Source organism: Mytilus galloprovincialis, chromosome 5, assembly GCF_965363235.1.
Source record: "Mytilus galloprovincialis chromosome 5, xbMytGall1.hap1.1, whole genome shotgun sequence".
NCBI lineage: Eukaryota > Metazoa > Mollusca > Bivalvia > Mytilida > Mytilidae > Mytilus > Mytilus galloprovincialis.
Window position 1 is genome coordinate 37,253,332 of NC_134842.1, and position 19,003 is coordinate 37,272,334.

The 19,003-nt window shown below is 31.3% G+C and overlaps 1 protein-coding gene across 2 annotated transcripts in view; it reads right to left on the reverse strand.

Moving 5' to 3' along the window:
- Positions 1-18,991, reverse strand: part of LOC143075739 (uncharacterized) — a 29,863-nt gene extending 10,872 nt beyond the window's left edge. The window contains exons 1-17 of one of the 2 annotated variants that reach the window (XM_076251296.1): positions 18,925-18,991; positions 16,833-16,925; positions 16,116-16,276; positions 15,458-15,566; positions 13,964-14,881; positions 13,362-13,606; positions 12,790-13,015; positions 11,902-12,111; positions 11,040-11,183; positions 10,496-10,588; positions 9,577-9,711; positions 8,895-8,988; positions 8,068-8,215; positions 7,343-7,405; positions 6,213-6,408; positions 5,647-5,687; positions 441-612 (exon numbers count right to left, since the gene is read on the reverse strand). In XM_076251296.1, coding sequence (XP_076107411.1) covers positions 441-612; positions 5,647-5,687; positions 6,213-6,408; positions 7,343-7,405; positions 8,068-8,215; positions 8,895-8,988; positions 9,577-9,711; positions 10,496-10,588; positions 11,040-11,183; positions 11,902-12,111; positions 12,790-13,015; positions 13,362-13,606; positions 13,964-14,881; positions 15,458-15,566; positions 16,116-16,276; positions 16,833-16,925; positions 18,925-18,933 — 3,057 coding nt within the window. In that variant the 5' untranslated portion in view covers positions 18,934-18,991. Of the gene's footprint in view, positions 1-440; positions 613-5,646; positions 5,688-6,212; positions 6,409-7,342; positions 7,406-8,067; positions 8,216-8,894; positions 8,989-9,576; positions 9,712-10,495; positions 10,589-11,039; positions 11,184-11,901; positions 12,112-12,789; positions 13,016-13,361; positions 13,607-13,963; positions 14,882-15,457; positions 15,567-16,115; positions 16,277-16,832; positions 16,926-18,871 lie in introns of both variants that reach the window. The other variant, XM_076251297.1, reaches the window with a different exon arrangement.
- Positions 18,992-19,003: the final 12 nt, after the last annotated feature.

Here is a 19,003-nt window from a genome sequence, read left to right on the forward strand (position 1 = left end):
TTTAAACAGTGATCTTAAGGATGTACTTAGGTGAGGTTTTGGAATTTGTGTCAAATGTTTGGACTCCTTGGGTGTTTTTCCTTACCATACAAGGTAAAATATTTTGCCCCAAACACCCATTTAATTTTCACACAAGACTTAATAGCATATAAAAAGGTAATTTACCAAAATTTAAGCTGATTCTTTATTTTATTTGTATTGATTTGAGACCCAAATAATATCTATGGAAATATAAGGTAAAAGTTTGAGTCAGCATTTTCCAAATTAAAGTGTTTCAGCTAAATGATTAATTGTCACCATACTAAAAACTCGGAATATGAATAAAATTGCTTGGACATATTTTTACTTCTTTTTCTTTTTCCAGTGTATTAAATGTATATGATAATATGTGAACAACTTCATAGCTTATGTATCATTAAAACAAATAAAATCAATCATACATTTATATGTGATCTATCAAGTCCTGCTCTGCTCCTCAAACCTTGTAACAAACTAGCCATTTTGTTTTCCAGTTCCACTAATAAGAAAGTGCTCTCCCTTAGCTCAGCCTTCCGGGTCTCAAGTTCTGAGGACTTTCTTCGGAGCTCACTCTCTGCTAGATCAATACCCTGTCTACAATGACACAAAAGTACCAACTAGAATAAGATTTCTTTAGTAAACAGTTTACATCTTAAATTCATACAGCCTGAAAACCTATTCTGGTTTGAACAGACAACCGAGAATGAGTTTTTAAATAAGAATTTAGATTTTACTAGAAAACTCATTTAAAAATGGTTTATCAACACACAACTTCCAATGAATGATATAACCCTTTCATGCCGAATGTATCCTTTTGGCACACCCGCGCGCATGCCGAATGTATCCTTTTGGCACACCCGCGCGCATGCCAAATGTATCCTTTTGGCACCCCCGTGTAGATGCCGAATGTATCCTTAAGGATACATAGATTTCTATTTTTAGAAGGTCACAGTGCAAACAGTAAAAATAACGTTTAAACATGTTTCTTGGCCCCGTTGCTCCATGGATGTTATGATAAACACCAAATGCATTCGATATTTTAGTTTTGGGCGTAAAAACACTGTTAAAATATGTTTTTTCAAAGATTGTTGAGAAAAAAAAAACTCGTGAAAAACAAAATGGCGGAATCATAAACAATCATGGTCAGGAGTTTCATTTCGAGTTGAAACATTGAGAAAACTTAACCTGCGGTCATGAAAGTCGTTTAACTTGAACAAAAGTAGTGATTGTACGTATATTTTGGAGTTGTGAGAAGGATATTTGTAAAACAACCTGAAATCGAGACTTTGATTGTCGCCATCAGGTGCACGACTGTAAATAATTATTTCTCGTTGCCGTTTGACAGTCAACCTTTCATTACCGATTGAGTCAGTCTTTTATCATCGTTTTAGACACTCTCAGGAGTCTGTAGTGCTACGGGTTTTATTTCTTTTCATTGAAAGGCTGTACTGCAGTATGTAGGTCGACAAAACGAAAGTCCACTTTCATTTAAAATAGAACCGGATATTGACAAAATTGACAGATGAGTCTATAAATAGTGCGGTTCATAAAAACACGTGTTGTTACATCTCATAGATTTATTATTTTACATCAAAGTGGTTTCGAAAGATGAGACAATATTCTGCAATCTTATTTGTATTTTAATCGAGTGTAAATTATTTTCCATGATGTATCTCGTCTTGTGACAGAGGTTTTTAAAAGTCTTGTTCAGCATACAAAAATTTTAAAAGTTGTTTTGAAAAACAAATAATGTTGACAGACAGTAAAAAAATCCTGAAAGATGACAAGATGATTATTTTTATGTAACAAATTGTTTTCTTTCTCATTTAAAAAAAAAAAAAAACATTGTCAAAGAAGGGAAGTGAAAAAAATTATATTTGTTTTAGAAGGGAACATTATTTTTTTTTTTAGAATTGGAAAGGGGGAAAAAAATATTTTTTTTTGCTGAAGGGAAGTGATTTTTTTCCACAAAGTGAAATAACATAAGGTGTTGTCTGTCGCTTCTGATTAATCTTGAGATGGCATCATTTATTATTGTAAAATATTACTGTTCCTGTATATTTCTGAAAACAATATAGGGGTTAAATTTTTTGTTTTGGAAATTATGAGGAAGAACTCCCCCTCATGTTGCACACTAACACAAAAGATGAATGACCAGTGCGGCAGTGCCTAAATTTTATTACAATTTGTAATGCCAATATAAGCAACCATTTTTAACACTAGGAAACATCTTTTTTGTGTTCATAAAGGGACTTCAAATGGTATATAAATTGCTTCTTCTCTCAGATGCCAAGTCATATACATGTTGTAGTAAGGAGTAAGAGAAAAAACTGATCAAATTGGAAATGGGATAATGGGACCACATTAGGGTCTTGTAGCTGTCACCTTGTAATTCAGCTTCTTAAATGTACACTGTTTATGGGACTAGTACACATAAGCAGGTATCTTCATACCACATTAATATATAGGCTTATATGTAAGTAACACTTGCTGCTGGATGTAAAAGATTAATTAATAGACTGGTAACAATGGTTATAGTATAACAACCTCACTCAAGTAATTTTTATTCACTTTTTGACAAACCATTCCATTAAATAACCAACAATATAAACAGAAAATAAAAAAAATAAAATAGTTTCCATTGTCCTCACTCAATTTTAAAATCAAAATTTATGATATGAATCCTATTCAATGAGTGTGCAGCATTATAAACTAAAACAAATTTCATAGCTTCCAAATGTTATTACAAACTATATCATGCAGCTCCCTTGTGTAGCTTTCCATCAATGAACTTTAAAACTGCATTTTGCAGTAAAACATGTACATGATGTATTTTAATCCCTTTTTGGTAATAGTTTTCAATGACTTGCATCTGTGTGTACATATCATGAGTTTAAATAAAACAGTACTCAGTAGTTGTCTGCATATATTATCTTCTTTACCTCTACTGCATGTGATTAATAAATTTAACTATGATGAAAATAAATTTATAAAATGCCAGCTTTTGGTATTTATTTGTGCTGCTTTAACAAACATCAGTTGATGTATTTGTCAATTTTATGTTATCTTATACATCCTAAATTTTGACTACATAGTTCAAATTTAATTTCAACAATTTTCAAAAAAAAATAAAAATTCACTAGGCTCTTTATCTTGAGATAACAGCTGAATATTTGCTTATTTGTAGTACATTTATTTATGCTTAAATATTTTTTTTTTATATTATACAACCCCCATGACCCAAATCAAAATTTATTGGAAATTTCATGGATTTAGAACTTTAAAAAAAAATCACTTTTTGGGTTCATTTACTTTTATTTATTGGAAAGCTTTATCTCATTCACATGTGGAAGAATTAAGGCATTACTGGGGTTAAGTCATAAAGTAATGAAGTCCCATCGATTATTATTGCAGTTAACAATTATTTTTAATTAGTTCAGTAATCGCACATCAACGCTGGGGGTATTATACAACTCATCTCGAAGAGTTATTGTCCGTTATCGAGCCCGAGTTGTCTTTCTTCTTTCGAAACCGTAAACAAATGGCGGCCAAAATCTACGTGAACGACAGTCTCGATTTACAAGTATTATTGCCAAGAAAACGAAAACGGAAACGGGTTTTGAAAGAAAATAATTCAGTAGCTCATAGAAATAGAATTTTGAAACACACGTGTGCTTAAGAAATGTTGCCGAATGGAAGTGAAAGTGATATACGGTAGGCAATGACAAAAATTATCTTCCGACTCAATCAATCTACGTTTTCGACACACGTTTTTAAGGTAAACTGCCTCTCACTCTATGAAAGGGTTACGGACGCTCAACCTATGATATTTATATACTTTTTATCAAAATTTGACCGCACAACTCGCTACGGTTCCCGAGTTTTCAATGACCAAAACTACGAGGTCGTTTTTTGCTGAAGCACATGTGAAATTAATATCGGTCAGGCAAACGGCTCGTGCAAATAAATTTCGGCCAGGGAATCCCGCGAAAAAAATAAATTCAGTAGTGAAAGTGTTAACAAAATTTAGAATCCTTGAAAATATTTAATTAACTTTTTCAGCTTTTGAACACATCTAAACAGATGGTTGTTTGAATACCAATGTCATTCAAGGGTAATACATGTTCAAATAAATGTTTGTTTTATACTGGTATGGCTTTCTTGTTTTGTAGGTAGAGTGATTGCCCCTTTTTTATACTTTTGATATAAGTAAGACTTTCAAACTTTCTGCTCTCCGTGGTTTTCTCTTGATTAAATTTATTTAAGGAATGACTGTAATATTTTTTCTGTCTATGAAGAAATAACATAAAAAATGTGGTGCACACTGAATAACGCGCGTAGCGGGTTATTTAACAGTGTGCACCACATTTTTTATGTTATTTCGAATAGACAGAAAAAATATTACAGTCATTTCTTATAATTTAATTCTAAATTCCATTTTAAACCGTAGAAAACCATGAAAAAACGTTGATGACGTCACGGTCACATGACTAAATTATGTCTATGGGCTTATAACAAAATAACGTCAGCCAATCAGAAGACGCGTTACATCCAAAATTAAATTATACTCTTATAGTGCTCAACTGTTTTTCTTTAGTAGTTGTCTTTACCATTCATGAAAGATTTTTGGTAGGACTGTTTTTTATGCTAAGAGCCAATCTTACTAGTCACACACTTTCAAACTGATTTTTGGTTTGTTTTCATGTTGTGGTGTAACACCATTGTCTCAGATAAGAAAAAAAGAGGGGGTAGGGCACCAAAAAATTGTTGAACCCCACCATATTCTCAAAGTACCAGTAAGGACTCTGTTCTTCAGAGGTTGTTGACATTGGCTGTCAAAATGAATTTCCTTTTTATAATGTCTGTTTTTTTGGTTGCAGAATTCACCATTACAATAATGAAAATAACATCAGTCAACAAGATCAAAGGAAATATATTACAAGGGAGTTGAAGTGACTGATAAGTGTAAATATTAGAGGTTCCTGTATAGGTGTGTGTGAATAAACTAATCATAGATACCAGGACTAAATTTTGTATATACGCCAGACGCACGTTTCGTCTACAAAAGACATCAGTGACGCTTGAATCCAAAAAAGTTAAAAAGGGCAAATAAAGTAGGAAGTTGAACAGCATTGTGGACCAAAATTCCTAAAAGTTTTGCCAAATCCAGCTAAGGTTATCTATGCCTGAGGTAACCACTACTTTTTGTCTTGATTTTTGTGAAATTATAATAGCAAAGAAATTGGTCTGTAGCAAAACTATATACTGTGGATTCATTATTATTCGTTGGATACCAATTTTCGTGGATTTCGTGGGTACCGGGAAACCACGAATTTAAATATTCAACGAATTGCAAATTTTCTTAAGGAATATATGCATACTTTGTCAAAACCACGAAATTAAATATCCACGAATATGCAAGTTTTCCTCAAACCACGAAAATTGGTACCCACGAAAATAAATGAATCCACAGTAAATGAGGTGACAAAATTAAGTAAATATTGCATTGCTTATGAAAACATACACCATGAAGAGCACATTATTATAATGAGCCAATGATAAGTGATTTCTCCCAATCTTACATAAACTGAATCATAATAAACCATGTCACATTTATCTAAAACTTACTGCAAATAGTCCTGATTTCCTCTGAACACAGCCAAACTATCCTAAAGAAAAAATATTTACAAATATATCAAAGTTTGTTCATATCCATTTATTCTGTGTATCCATGTTTACATTCTTACTATGTTTTCCAAAGTTTCCTCATGTTTTCCCAATTTACTTAAATTTGCTTTTTATGTGGTGGCAACACTTTTTTATTGAATATCATTATTATAACTAGTCTCTTGCAACTTTAGGTTAAACAGGATTAGGACTCTACTAAATATAAACAATATCATAAACACAGAGAAGGAATTTTAAAAGACTTGTGTCAATATCCCTAATATGTTCTATATAGTGATGTAATCTTAATATTATACTAGTCATCAAAGGTGAATTTATAATGCAGTGAAAAAGATATTGCTTACATCCATTTCATTTGTTTTCGAGTGGAAAGTTTTCTCATTGCCAAATTAAACCACATCTCCATATTTTCATAAGTTGAACCTTATTTCAGTTTCAATATCTGTATTTAAACTAGTTAATTTACCTTGAAATTCACAACCAGCAGGAAATAGTCAAATACTTACTCTAAGTTCCATATTTTCCAGCCTGGTATGACTCAGTTCTTGGTTAGCCAGGGATAAATCTTCATCTAGTTTGACAAGTCTGGAGGCTTGCTCTGATGAAAATTCTCTGGTAGAAAACAGATCATTCTCTAAAGTATCTATGTCTTCGTTTAATGAGTCCACTGTCCGCTGGAGGTTTACGGATAGTAACTCTAATCTGTCAAATAGAGAAGTAAACAGTATGAGCTTTACTAATTGTTGAAGGCCATACAGCGACCTATAGTTTTAAATTTCTGTGTCATTTGGTTCCTTGTGGAGAGTTGTCTCATTGGCAATCATACCTCATCTTCTTTTTTTAAGTTACTATTATAAGTGTAAATGAGTCTTTAAAATTATCATCAGAAGACAACAGACCGATTCCAAATAAAATTAGTCAGAACTTTTGATTTTGGAGAATCTCTAATGGAACCTAATACAAATGTGCAAATTGGAAAGTGTTGACAATGACATGACTAATGAACAACTAACATAAAAATTCTCACTTAATTACAAGGTACAAGAGTTTAAATGTAAAGCCATTTTTTATATAGTGTCCAAGTTGTCTTTGGACTGAATTGACTTTTTCCTTCATAAACAATCTTACTGTCAGTCTAATCAATTTATCCTGACAAAAGGCATGCACTGTTACCTGATTACTTACTTCATGTGTTTCATCAATTAAGTAGTTCCATTATTATTGTCTGTTACGTAATCTTAACCATGCTTCTGATTATGGAGTTGCACAAAATCTAACAATATTCTTATTCAAAAAAACTATTAACCAATGCGAAGGGGAGAATTAAAAACTGTTGAACACCAATATTTTCAAATGAAATCAAATTACATTGTTGCAAAAGTGACTCAATATTCTAGATTCATTATTATTTGTTGGATACCAATTTTTGTGGATTTTGTGGGTACCATTGAACCATGAATTCAAATGTTCAAAGAATTACAAATTTTCTAAAGGCTTTGGATGCAGAGATTGGCAAGCAACGAAATCAAATATTCATGAAAAATGCAAGTTTTACTGAATTCACGAAAATTGATACCAATGAAAATAAATGAATCACAGTACTTTCTTTAATTCTAATGACAAACTATAATTTTACCTCTCTTTTTCCTCTTGGATCATTACTAATTCACTAGCCAATTTCCTTTGATTGTCATTTGACCTACAAAATATAATTTGTCATATTAGATCTACTTCTTCTTGTGTAAAAATGATAATGCGCTGTTTTCAATATACAGTAAGAAATTCATTCAGGCATTATCATGATAGTGAATGTGGGCCTTATAAAATCAATGCCTGCTCTTTATTTCAATTTTGAGTTATTCTTTAACGCCATGGTGATGCAGGATTTGTTTACCCGACAGCAGATTCCAAACATTATCTGGGACTGACAAAGTATGATTACTCAACATGGTCCTTTGGTTCCAAGATTTATTATATTTTTCTGCAAATTTTAGAGGCTATTTATTTGAGCAAATGATGTGATTTTGTAATTTGGAGTTAATTTGTTTGTAGGTTACGAGTTTTATTTCCATGATTGATACTGACTTGCATAAACATATAGCTGGGTGTGGTCATCAACTGTTGTCATGATAGTATAGATCATTTTTTTTATCAAGAAAAATATGTTTGAAAAAAATGAAAAAAGTCTAGAATGAAAACTTCTTCAAATCTATCATTTAGATATATGCTATTGGTAGAATATATGTTCATCTCCCAATTGTATCCAATTATATTTTTTGTTTTTCATTTAGAGAGTAAAGATTTTCCCCATCCATGAATGAATGCCCTTTGATTAAATCAATAAAGAGACACAAAACAAACCATTTTTTGAAGTCTTGATATTCATTTTCTGTAGCTTCATTGATGTGTCTAAGATTTGATATTTCCTGGACTGCTGCCTTGTCGTTCTCTTGTAAGTCATCTACTTGTTGTACTAGGGAACATTTTACCTGGTTGGCTTCTTCTAATGCTATAATAAAAAAAAATAAGAATAACACCACAAATCATGATCAATCATATATGTGTGGTGATGTAGTACATTATAAGGCAAATTATTTAGGTATTTTTTGGTAGTCTCCTATTTCTTATGAACGTAAGGAAATGAATTTATTATTTCTTTTCCTGAAAATTATATATTCTCTAACTACCATTGTTTAAAAAGGTTAATGATTCTGGGCACTTAAATTTTTAGCACAAATCAGAGACAAGTTTTTTAAATATCCTGGAAAACTACCATCATGCATAAAGGGGTGGTAAACCTACATATTTTCGATTGAATGGAGATAAAATTGAGAATGGAAATGTGGAATGTGTCAAAGAGACAACAACCCGACCATAGAAAAAACAAAAGCAGAAGGTCACCAACAGGTCTTCAATGTAGCGAGAAATTCCCGCACCCGGAGGCGTCCTTCAACTGGCCCCTAAACAAATATATACTAGTTCAGTGATAATGAACGCCATACTAATTTCCAAATTGTACACAAGAAACTAAAATTAAAATAATACAAGACTAACAAAGGCCAGAGGCTCCTGACTTGGGACAGGCGCAAAAATGCGTTTATTTCAGTCTACAGTGTAATTAGTCTACTTTACAAAATAAACCCTAATGATCACTAATACTTTCCTATCCCTGAAGTGAGTATACATACCTGATCTTGTGGTCATTAACTCTCTACTCAGAATCTGTACTTGGTTTGAGGCACTTAAAAGATCAGCTGATGTACTCTCATATAATGTTTCAATCTGAAAATAAATAAATGATATATTACTGTGAATTCATTATCATTCGTTGGATAACAACTTTCATGGGTTTCGTGAAAAGAGGTAACCATGAATATGTGTTCGATGAATAACATAATTTCAATAGGCTTTGTATTTCGAGATTTGCATAACCATAATATCAAATATCTACAAAAATGCAAGATTTCAGCAATCCATGAAAATTGATATCCATGAAAATAAATGAATCTAAGAATTCAAAGTATACTGCATCTTGTATATATACATTTATTTTCATTAGAACCAATTTGCATTTTCCATTTGATTTTGGAGCTTGAACAAATTTTTGATTAAAGTCTTAAGTATTTTGTTGAACATCCCTTGTCTCATTTATTTAGATTGAGCCTTTCTAAAATAAAACGCTATGCAATACATGTACTCAGAGTTCAAAAATTTGCCCAAGATGAGGGAATGCAATTTTCCATAAATTATATTTTTTTTTAACATTTCATTAAATTTTTCATAAAATATGCCAAGCTTAATCATGTTAATTATTTATGAAATGAACAAAATAACAGAGATGTATCAGAATTTTTCTATGCTATTTTTTACCTGCATCATACTAGACCTAGATGTTTCTAGAGTACTCTTCAGACTGTTATAATTGTCAGCCATTTCTTTCTTCTCTGTATCAAATCTCTCACTTTCTTTCTCATTTTCACATTGTTTTTGCATAACTTCAAGTCTCTGTAAAAAGATTTAAGTTTCTTTAAATTTTATGATTTTTTTTAAATTCGATCATGCTTCCTCATGTTCCTTAGATTATGGCTTATTCAGGCAACAGACACATAAATGGTTAAGGCACTGTCTACTTTATAGATTATTATGAAATTGCACGATCCTAGAGCATGATAAACTGCATATGAATATTGAAAAAAATCTGTTCTTTCAGAAATGAAGGCAATTTAATATCCCTAACAATATAAGTTCAATTGTATGTAATGGAACATGAAGAAAGAATTTATGTAAATATCATAAAACAATTCTGCAATGTTAACCTTAGGTTAAGATTCCTTCCAGATTTTAAAGGAGGAATGTGTTTATCATGTTTATCAAGAAGAGAATGATACTAAAGAAAGCATCAAAGCTTTTTCTGTCAAAAAAAATCATGATTTAACAGAAACAAAAGTAATTTCAAAAGCATATAACAACCTTATGCATGAACAAACATTCAATTTAGTTTAGAAAAATACTTTCTGTATCATATCTTTAATTATGGTTGGGTGTCATGTATTTTGAAAGGTCCACTTATTTAGAATTATTTTGGGGAAATCTCATAACTTGAGGTCCAGTTATTTAGAGAGAAAAAAATCTGCTCATCTCCTATGAACTTAATATGGTTTATATCATGAAAAGGTTGAGTTATTTATTTTTCTGACCATTTCCTCAGAATTTCAATAACATCCTTTGACCAATGGTCAAAGAACAGCACTATCTTATGACTAGATAACTAGAAGTTAACTTCACACACCTGTACATCTACTCCTCTCTTCATATTCATTAATCTGTCAGCTGCTGACCTGACTTTCCTGTAATTATCTGACACAACATTCTGTATCTCACTCTGAAATTAAAACATTCTCATTTATTTATTCAATTTTCAAAGAACGCTCAATGAAAAAGTATCTGTTCTGATCTAACAGCTGGTAAAGAAATTAGATTTTATCCATAATAAAGTAATCTGGGCTTTAATAGAGTCATACACATTTCTAGTATGAATATCATACTTGACTCATTAAAAAAGTGCTGAATATTAATTAAGTCTGATTATATACATCAAATGAATATTGAAACATGCAGCATCTTTTGAAAATAAGTGGGTTAACAGCTTAAAAAGCCTCACAAGGTAACAGCAGGTCAGCTTCAAGGAATGGGTTGTATTAACTTCAAATAACATTAACCATTATGTAATTTTTTTTCATTCTTTCAACAATAAAAACAACTGATAAATATTGTTGACAGATTTTGCCCATAATTTATAAACAAGAACTATAAAGCCATATAATAATGAATACCTGTAGTTGTTCTGCTAACTTGAGACTGTCAGTTAGTTCTTTATACTCTACTAACTCAGTCTGTAACTCTAAGATCAGATTATGTGCACTTCTCATCTGATGATCATTCTTTTTCTTGTCTAATTCTTCTTTTAAAGTGGCAATCTATGATGGTATAAATCATTCAATTATGGCAACATTCTATTACAATAAAATCATGTAAATAGAGCCATAGAAACTAACAACATTAGAATCAAATAGTTCACCAGTGGGTCGTTGAAAAAATAATTTCAGATTTCATTTATTTTCAAAAATTTATTGATATTGTTTGCTTGTCCAATTAAGTTGGATTTCAATTTATACAAGAAATTTCCTTTTGTATGCAATAGTTGTAAATTAACTCCCTTGAAAATATGGATTTGCAGTACTTTATTTCTTACAAACAATCCAAATTAATATTAGGACATGAGCTATTTTTCATGTGACTGGTGCAAATTTGTTTAAATAAAAATATGCAAATACTACAAAACAATGAAACAAAAAATTGATTTAGTACAAAAAGGTTGGTCAAATATTTTGTATCTAAACATCAGTTCTGAATTATCTCCCTTCCTTAATTTTTTTCTTTTTTTTAAATTTATGAAAACTATACTGCATCCAAGGCTGGGTACTGCTAGAAGAATCAAAAATCAGAAGCCAGTTGGCAGTTTATATGTAAAAAAATAATTGAATTTAGAATTTTTTTAAAACAAGCAAAGCAAAGGGAGATAACTACAAATCATTTTGTGCATTAACATTTTTAAAATATATATGATACATTACATCTAATATTTTTAAAACAAGACTTATAATTATGAATGAATGATAATTCTTTTTGTAATACCTCAAAGGTTTTTGTTTGTGTAGAATCAGCTAATTGTATTTCCATTTCACTACACTTTATTTTCAGACTTTCAATCTCTGACACAAACTGATCTTTTTCTTCTGAAGATCTGGCATTCAACTGAATTATCTCTTCATTCTGATCTCTTACTATCTGTTCACTTTCCTGAAGGCTTTTGCTCAATTTTTCTATTTTCTCTTCATAATCTTTCTGGAAGGGGTAAATAAGCAGAATAAATCAACAATAAAAACCCTGTTAACGATATTATGAATATAGAACAAAAGCTTTAAATCTATTGGTGAATAACTTTGACACTATTAGTTAAAACCTAATAATTTAATTTTGGATGTAACACATCTTCTGATTGGCTGATGTTGTTTTGTTTATCATATCATAGACAGAATTTTATCATGTGACTGTGATGTCATCAACGTTTCTCCATGATTTACTCGTTTTTAAATAGAATTTAGAATCAAATTATAAGAAATGACTCAAATATTTTCTGTTTATTCGAAAAAATAACATAAAAAATGTGGTGTACAACTAAAAAAAAAAACCCTACACGTTTTTTAATGTTCATCAAATTTTTTATGTTGTTTCTTCATAGACAGAAAAAATATTACAGTCATTCCTTTAGTAGTTTCCCATATAGCTTTTAAAAGCATATATATTACATCTAATAATAATGTTGATCACAAAAGTTTTCTTATCTTTACTTTACATAAGGCTAAAGCATCATGGACTTTTTATGAATTATAAAGCCAAATTTCAACTCTTATATATATATATTTGAAAACACAAAATTGATGTGAATAAACAAAATAAAATTCTTAAAACATTTTTATCTCTGAAAAAATAACAAACTTCACAATAATATAATGTGCATACCTTCAAATTCTTTTTCTCAAGATCCACTTTCCCTTGGTCATCATTTATTATCTTCTGTTTTTCTTTGATCACTGCCTTAAGTTCTGTTATTCTAGACTTAAAATGATCCCTTTCTTTTTCTACTTTCCCTATATCTAATTTATAACGTTCAGCTTCCAGAGCATAAGTGTCTAGTTTATTGGCCAAGATTCTAGGATGCTGCTTTCTGATCTCATCTGCAGTAATCCTATAAATAAAGTTGTATTTTTTTAAAAACCAATACAATTTTCATGTTTATTTTTACATAACGTAAAAATTGTGGACATAACTTTGCATCCAATATTAACAATGCTATAAATTTTCTTGGGAATGCCTCCAATTACTTTTTGATATACATCTTTTAACGACTTACAAATACTGTTAGTGTCATGTGACATTTATAATGTGAAACCCTGTTTGATAAGCCACAAGGTAAACCATTTGGCCAGTTACCATTACAGATGTAATTATTTAATAATTCAATACACATTCATTTGATAAAAATACCACTGTTTTCCAGTTATAAAACAGATTCTAATTAGCTGATTTGTTACCTATGTCCTTTCTTATTGAGAAGTTTAACAGGTGTCATTGATGTTTCACTGTTTACTAAGAGGTATTCCGTCATCGTAGATCCCGTGTTCATCATTGGACGAACATCCACACCTTGGTCCATCTGTTCCACAATGACCGTGTTGGTCATCACATCAGACTGTGTGGACGTGGCAGATATTCCACAGTCCTTGGTGTGTAGTGGGTGAAGAGGTGAACATAAAACAGACCTTGTATCTGGCACTGCCTGAAAACAAAAGTAGGCATCATACAAAATGCAAAAATTATATTCAACTATCAACTTATCTCAAGTAGTAAAGTATCATTGTACAAGTATATAAGGATGTAATTTTACATGTTTAAAAACTAAGTTAAAGATGCATTTGAATTGTTTAAACAAATTAAGGGAGTGTTTTGACAACTTTTTATTTCTCTTTTTTATGAGAGAACTTTTTCATATGTATTTTGTTTTTATTCATACAAGATATTTATTACTGAAAATCATAAAAATGTTAACTAAGATGATAAAAAGTTGGTATATATCCTAATTTTTCATACACTATTTCATTAACAACTGTTTTTTAAAATTGAAAACAATAAATACCTGTAATGCCATGTCATGTTTTACAGGTGTAGCATTTGTCATAGTGGAAACAGAACAACTGTCATCACTATACTGAGCTGTAAACTGATTGCTTATTGGAGAACATGCTGTAGATTTCATGTCACATGGTATTGGAGAACATGCAGATGTGACAGTGTCAATCAAATGCTGGACTGATATGTCACACATCTCTGGTAGTTTGACAGGTGTGACAGGCTCTGTCATTGTTTCCTGCTCCACACTACAGGTGTGACAGGGTGAACATGCCATGTCATGTGTACTAATTTCCACCAAAGAACCAATGTCTCTGGTTTCTTTAACAAGAGGTGAACATCCTGTCTCCTGTAGAGATGGCATTTCAGTAGAAGTTTCAGTACTTGTTTTAGAAACAGGTGTCATTGGAGAAGTACCACACTCATTGACATCATGTTTGTCATCAACACTACACATGTGACATGAGAACCCAGCATATGTGTGGTCACTTCCATTTCCAACTATAACACTTCCATTCTTGTCTGTAACAGAATTTTGCAAGGGAGATAACTCAGTGTTGCTTAAGTCTTTGACAGCTTCAGATAATACATCTGAACTGTCAGTGTAAACATCACCATAAATTTCTTCAAGACCAATCAAAATGTCACTGTCAACAATAATCTGATGATTGTTTTCTGCATATAAATCACTGTCAATATTTGTTGGCTGCAGTTCCTCAGATTCATCTGTCTTCACTGGTTGTGATGTGTTAATAGATATCTTGCTTCTGCTTGAAGTCTCCTGATCATTATCTGCTGATTTGAGATCTTCAGTGATTTGACAATCGTCAAATTGTAGATCTCTGACATTGTCAGGACTGTAAGATACTGTTTTATTACATATTGGTGTAGCTGGTACCACATTAACTACAGGCGGACAAATTAACTGTAAGTAAATAGAAAAGTTTAAAAAGATTAACCCAATTTTGAAAATATATTGATTTGTTAACAACAAATTATAGAGCAAGTTTGTAAAATAAACATGTTCACATTCAGTTCAGATCATTATAAGTTTGTTTAACTATCTACATTATCATGATTATCTTTCATTCTTTGTTATACAGATAAAATGTACTTTTCTAGTTTTATATAGTAATTACATATTGCTTGTTTTCAATTAGAATTCTACATATAATAACAACTTAGTAAAGTAAAAGAGTCACTGCAAACACCACCTTCATCACTTGCCTGTTCAAATTTTATCATTTTTGATTTGAACTTAATCACAAATCAAATGGATCACTATTGTGTAGATATAAGTCAAGATGGACTTTTATTCAAGTTTTTTATAGATGGATATGGTCTTTTCAAAATCAACCAATCGTTTGCTTCTAAAGGTAACAATAACAAGGGTATATCTTGAAAATTTGCACCTTATGCAATACTTCACGCTCAAAATATAAATTATCTTGAATATTCCTTGATGTAGTAGTCTGACCTATCAATGCCCTACATGACTTACATGCTGAGCATTGTTGATGACTTTAGACACTTCCTTAAAAGCTAATTTCTTTATTTCTTCTTCAGGCTGATTCTCTTTGTCTTGGTACACAAGAATTGACCGCCTTATTCTACAAAAATAAATCATGAAAAAATATCATCATTAACCTAAAATTTAAAAATGTATATTTCATTTTCATAACAACAAATATCAAGATTGATTTTAGATGTTTATCTGTAAATGATATAAAAGTGATTAAAGTTTGAAGTATGAACTTTTGTTTGTTTATGTGTTACATATATATGTTTTCTTTCATTTTTTGTAAATAAATTAGGCAGTTGGTTTTCTTGTTTGAATTATTTTAAATTGTCATTTCATGCCCTTTTATAGAGCTGACTTTGCCGTATAGGCTTTGCTCATTGTTGAAGGCCGTATGGTGACATATAGTTGTTAATTTCTGTGTCATTTGGTCTCTTATGGAGATCTAGAGTTGATGGAGAGTTGTCTCATTGGCAATTAAACCACACCTTCTTTTTTTATAATTAGCATTCCTATTCCTTACATTTTGTGACTTTCATCACATGTAACTTGAATTGATAAAATACTTTACAATAATCCCCCAATTTTTTACATTATGACACATTTGGTATACTGTTATCAATGCATTTTAAATACACACTTGGAAGATTTTCTGGTGGGTGTCTTCAAAGATGGCTCTGCTGCTATCACATGACTAAGAACTGTCTTCTTTAAACTCCTGTTTATTACATCCTGATTTCTAACATCATGAAGAGGTGTCCTCAATGGAGTCCTCGTTATTTTCTGTATGTCCATAACAGTCTAAGAAAAAAAAAGGTAATATATCAATGACATACATTGAAAACTTTAAACTAAATTAAATACATGTATTGAACAAAAGGTTTATTGGCTTTAGGCAATAAAAAAGCTAGTATTTGGTAAATTAAAACGCTGATGATTTCCTGTGAATTTTATAAACAAAACTAATCTTGGAAATGAGTCCGGAATAACTCGGTTTAGTATTTCGCAAAACTTCCAGTTTTAATTTTGTTTTCAAAATCGAAAGAAACGTTAGCAATGTCTGAGAAATTTATAGTTTTGAGTCATTAATTTTTTTTCATTTTCAAACTGTTGCGTTCCCTTCTTATTAAACTATAAGCTCTTGCTCTTGAACGATTTTAGGATAATGGTAGGAAAATTCATGAAGTAAATGCAATGCAGCAGTTGAACAAGTTCGTTGAGGCTACGAGTATAAGTATACTCAGTTATGAGATTTTGACAATCATTTTTTGAAGAAGGGCACCAACTTTTAAGTTATCTCAAAATGACCGAAATAAGGTGAAAAAATGTCCAGATCTTTGTAAATGAATATGAGTACCTTTTCAAACTGGCAGACATTTTCTTTATTTTGTAATTCCATTATATTCAGAGATTCATAACATTTTGTCTTGTCTTTGAGTATACTCAAAACCTGGAAAAAAAACATCATCATGAATAAAAGTATTGGAATTTTGATAGCTGAATATTTTATAATGCATCAAAAAAGCATCATGCATACACATGACATGAAATTTGAACTGATTTTCCAATAATGATAAAGTTTGATATCTTACATAGAGATAGTACTACATCAAGCATGTTACAATACTTCTCCACTTGAGACATTAAAAATGCAGGGTTTGCAAAATAAAATAAAAGTTTAATTAGTACACTGAAGGGAAAATGCCTGATAAGACTGACCTATGGTTACAGGTGGAATCAGGATATGAACAGACCAGCAGATAATCTCTTTTGGGATTCTGTGTTGGATTCATTTAACTGAATAGTTCCAAATCAGAAAATCACTAACCACGGCACCAAATCCCAAAAAGTATTAATCTACATATATCAGTATATGTAGTACAATGTACATGAAGAAAGAAATTATTCACGGTTTAAATATACCTTATAGCATCAAGCAAAATACATCTAATGGCTAGCTATTTGTCTATCATTTCCAGACCTCATTAATGTTTAAAGGGGCTGCAAAAATTTGAGGTCATTGGGGAAAATATATAACACGAGCAATGAAAAATGATTGTTGTCAATTGTTTAAGTGTCTATCTGTTTTAAAATGATGTGATTGTTCTGGTTGATTTTCAAAATTCCCACATGCATGTAAGGGTAAATCAATAGATTGCAAGTTTATAATAGGGACTTACTTCTGGAACTATCCTCATCATGCTCATTTATGGGTATTACTTTTCAGTGATAAAATGCATACATACATGTATTTATGTAAACTTTTAATTTGATTTACAGATATTTTGTGTTGTGGCGCAAACATACATTGTACATGTATGGGTAAATAAAGGGCAACATTTTACCTAAAGAGACCATGCAGACCTGCCAACTATATCAATTTTCAAAACTTGTACATATGCCTCAACCGGAATCCTGTTATCTAGATTGTAAAACAATTAAAAAAATGGCAACATATTCATGACAAGTTTTACGTCCTAATCAACAGTTACAACAGGTGTCACTGAGGGAATATGCAACCAGGAAAATCAACAAGGTATGCGTCTCCAGCTATGCATGCATCAACCGCCATGCAAATTAACTCAGTAAAGATGTCAAATTTCGAATAGGACACAATGGATAAAATTACAGATCAGACTACCATTCACCTTATCGCTAATCCCGGCTGACCCAGCTGCTTGAACTTTTGACGCATACAAAAATCACTTTTCCATTGTGGCGTCAGATATTTTGTATTGTTACGTCAAAATTTTACGGGAACCTGTGTGATATCCAGTAATGGCGGACAAATAGCGATAAGGTGTATTCCTATAAATTTGTCTGCCATTACGATAACCGGACATTATACAGGTTCACGTAAAATTTGACATCATAATACAAAATATCTTACGCCACAATGGAAAAGTGATTGTTGTACACATGTTGTATGACGTCAATACACCTTATCACTAATCCCGGCTGACCCGGCCGCTTGAACTTTTGACGCATATAACAATCACTTTTCCATTGTGGTGTCAGATATTTTGTATTGTGATGTCAAAATTTTACGGGTACCTGTGTGATATCCAGTAATGGCGGACAAATAGCGATAAGGTGTATAGATCGAGTGGGACAGATATTTCTTAGGTCAGCAAGGAGTGATAAGATGTGTTACTGGGATATCTAAAGAAATAAGATACCAAGAAGGCAAGTGAGTTGAGACCACAAGATGTAAGATTATTGGTATATTGGTATGAGTACACACTTGTTTAACATAGTTATATGAAAATCAAAAATAGTTTTAAATGATTTGAAAATAATATAAAAGGGGGTGCATGACAGGCTTTTCCCATCAATCTTTCGTAACATATAGGCTTATGTCACTTATAATTCATTATCACCATTAATCAATTTTACCAGATTATTTTGTGATTAGGTTTTTTTTTACCACAGACTATGAAATTATCGACCTGTTTCATGTGTTTACGTTTTCGTGTGAAGGTTTCCGCTTGTTTGAAATTTGGTGCGAAATTTTGATTGGTCATCAGA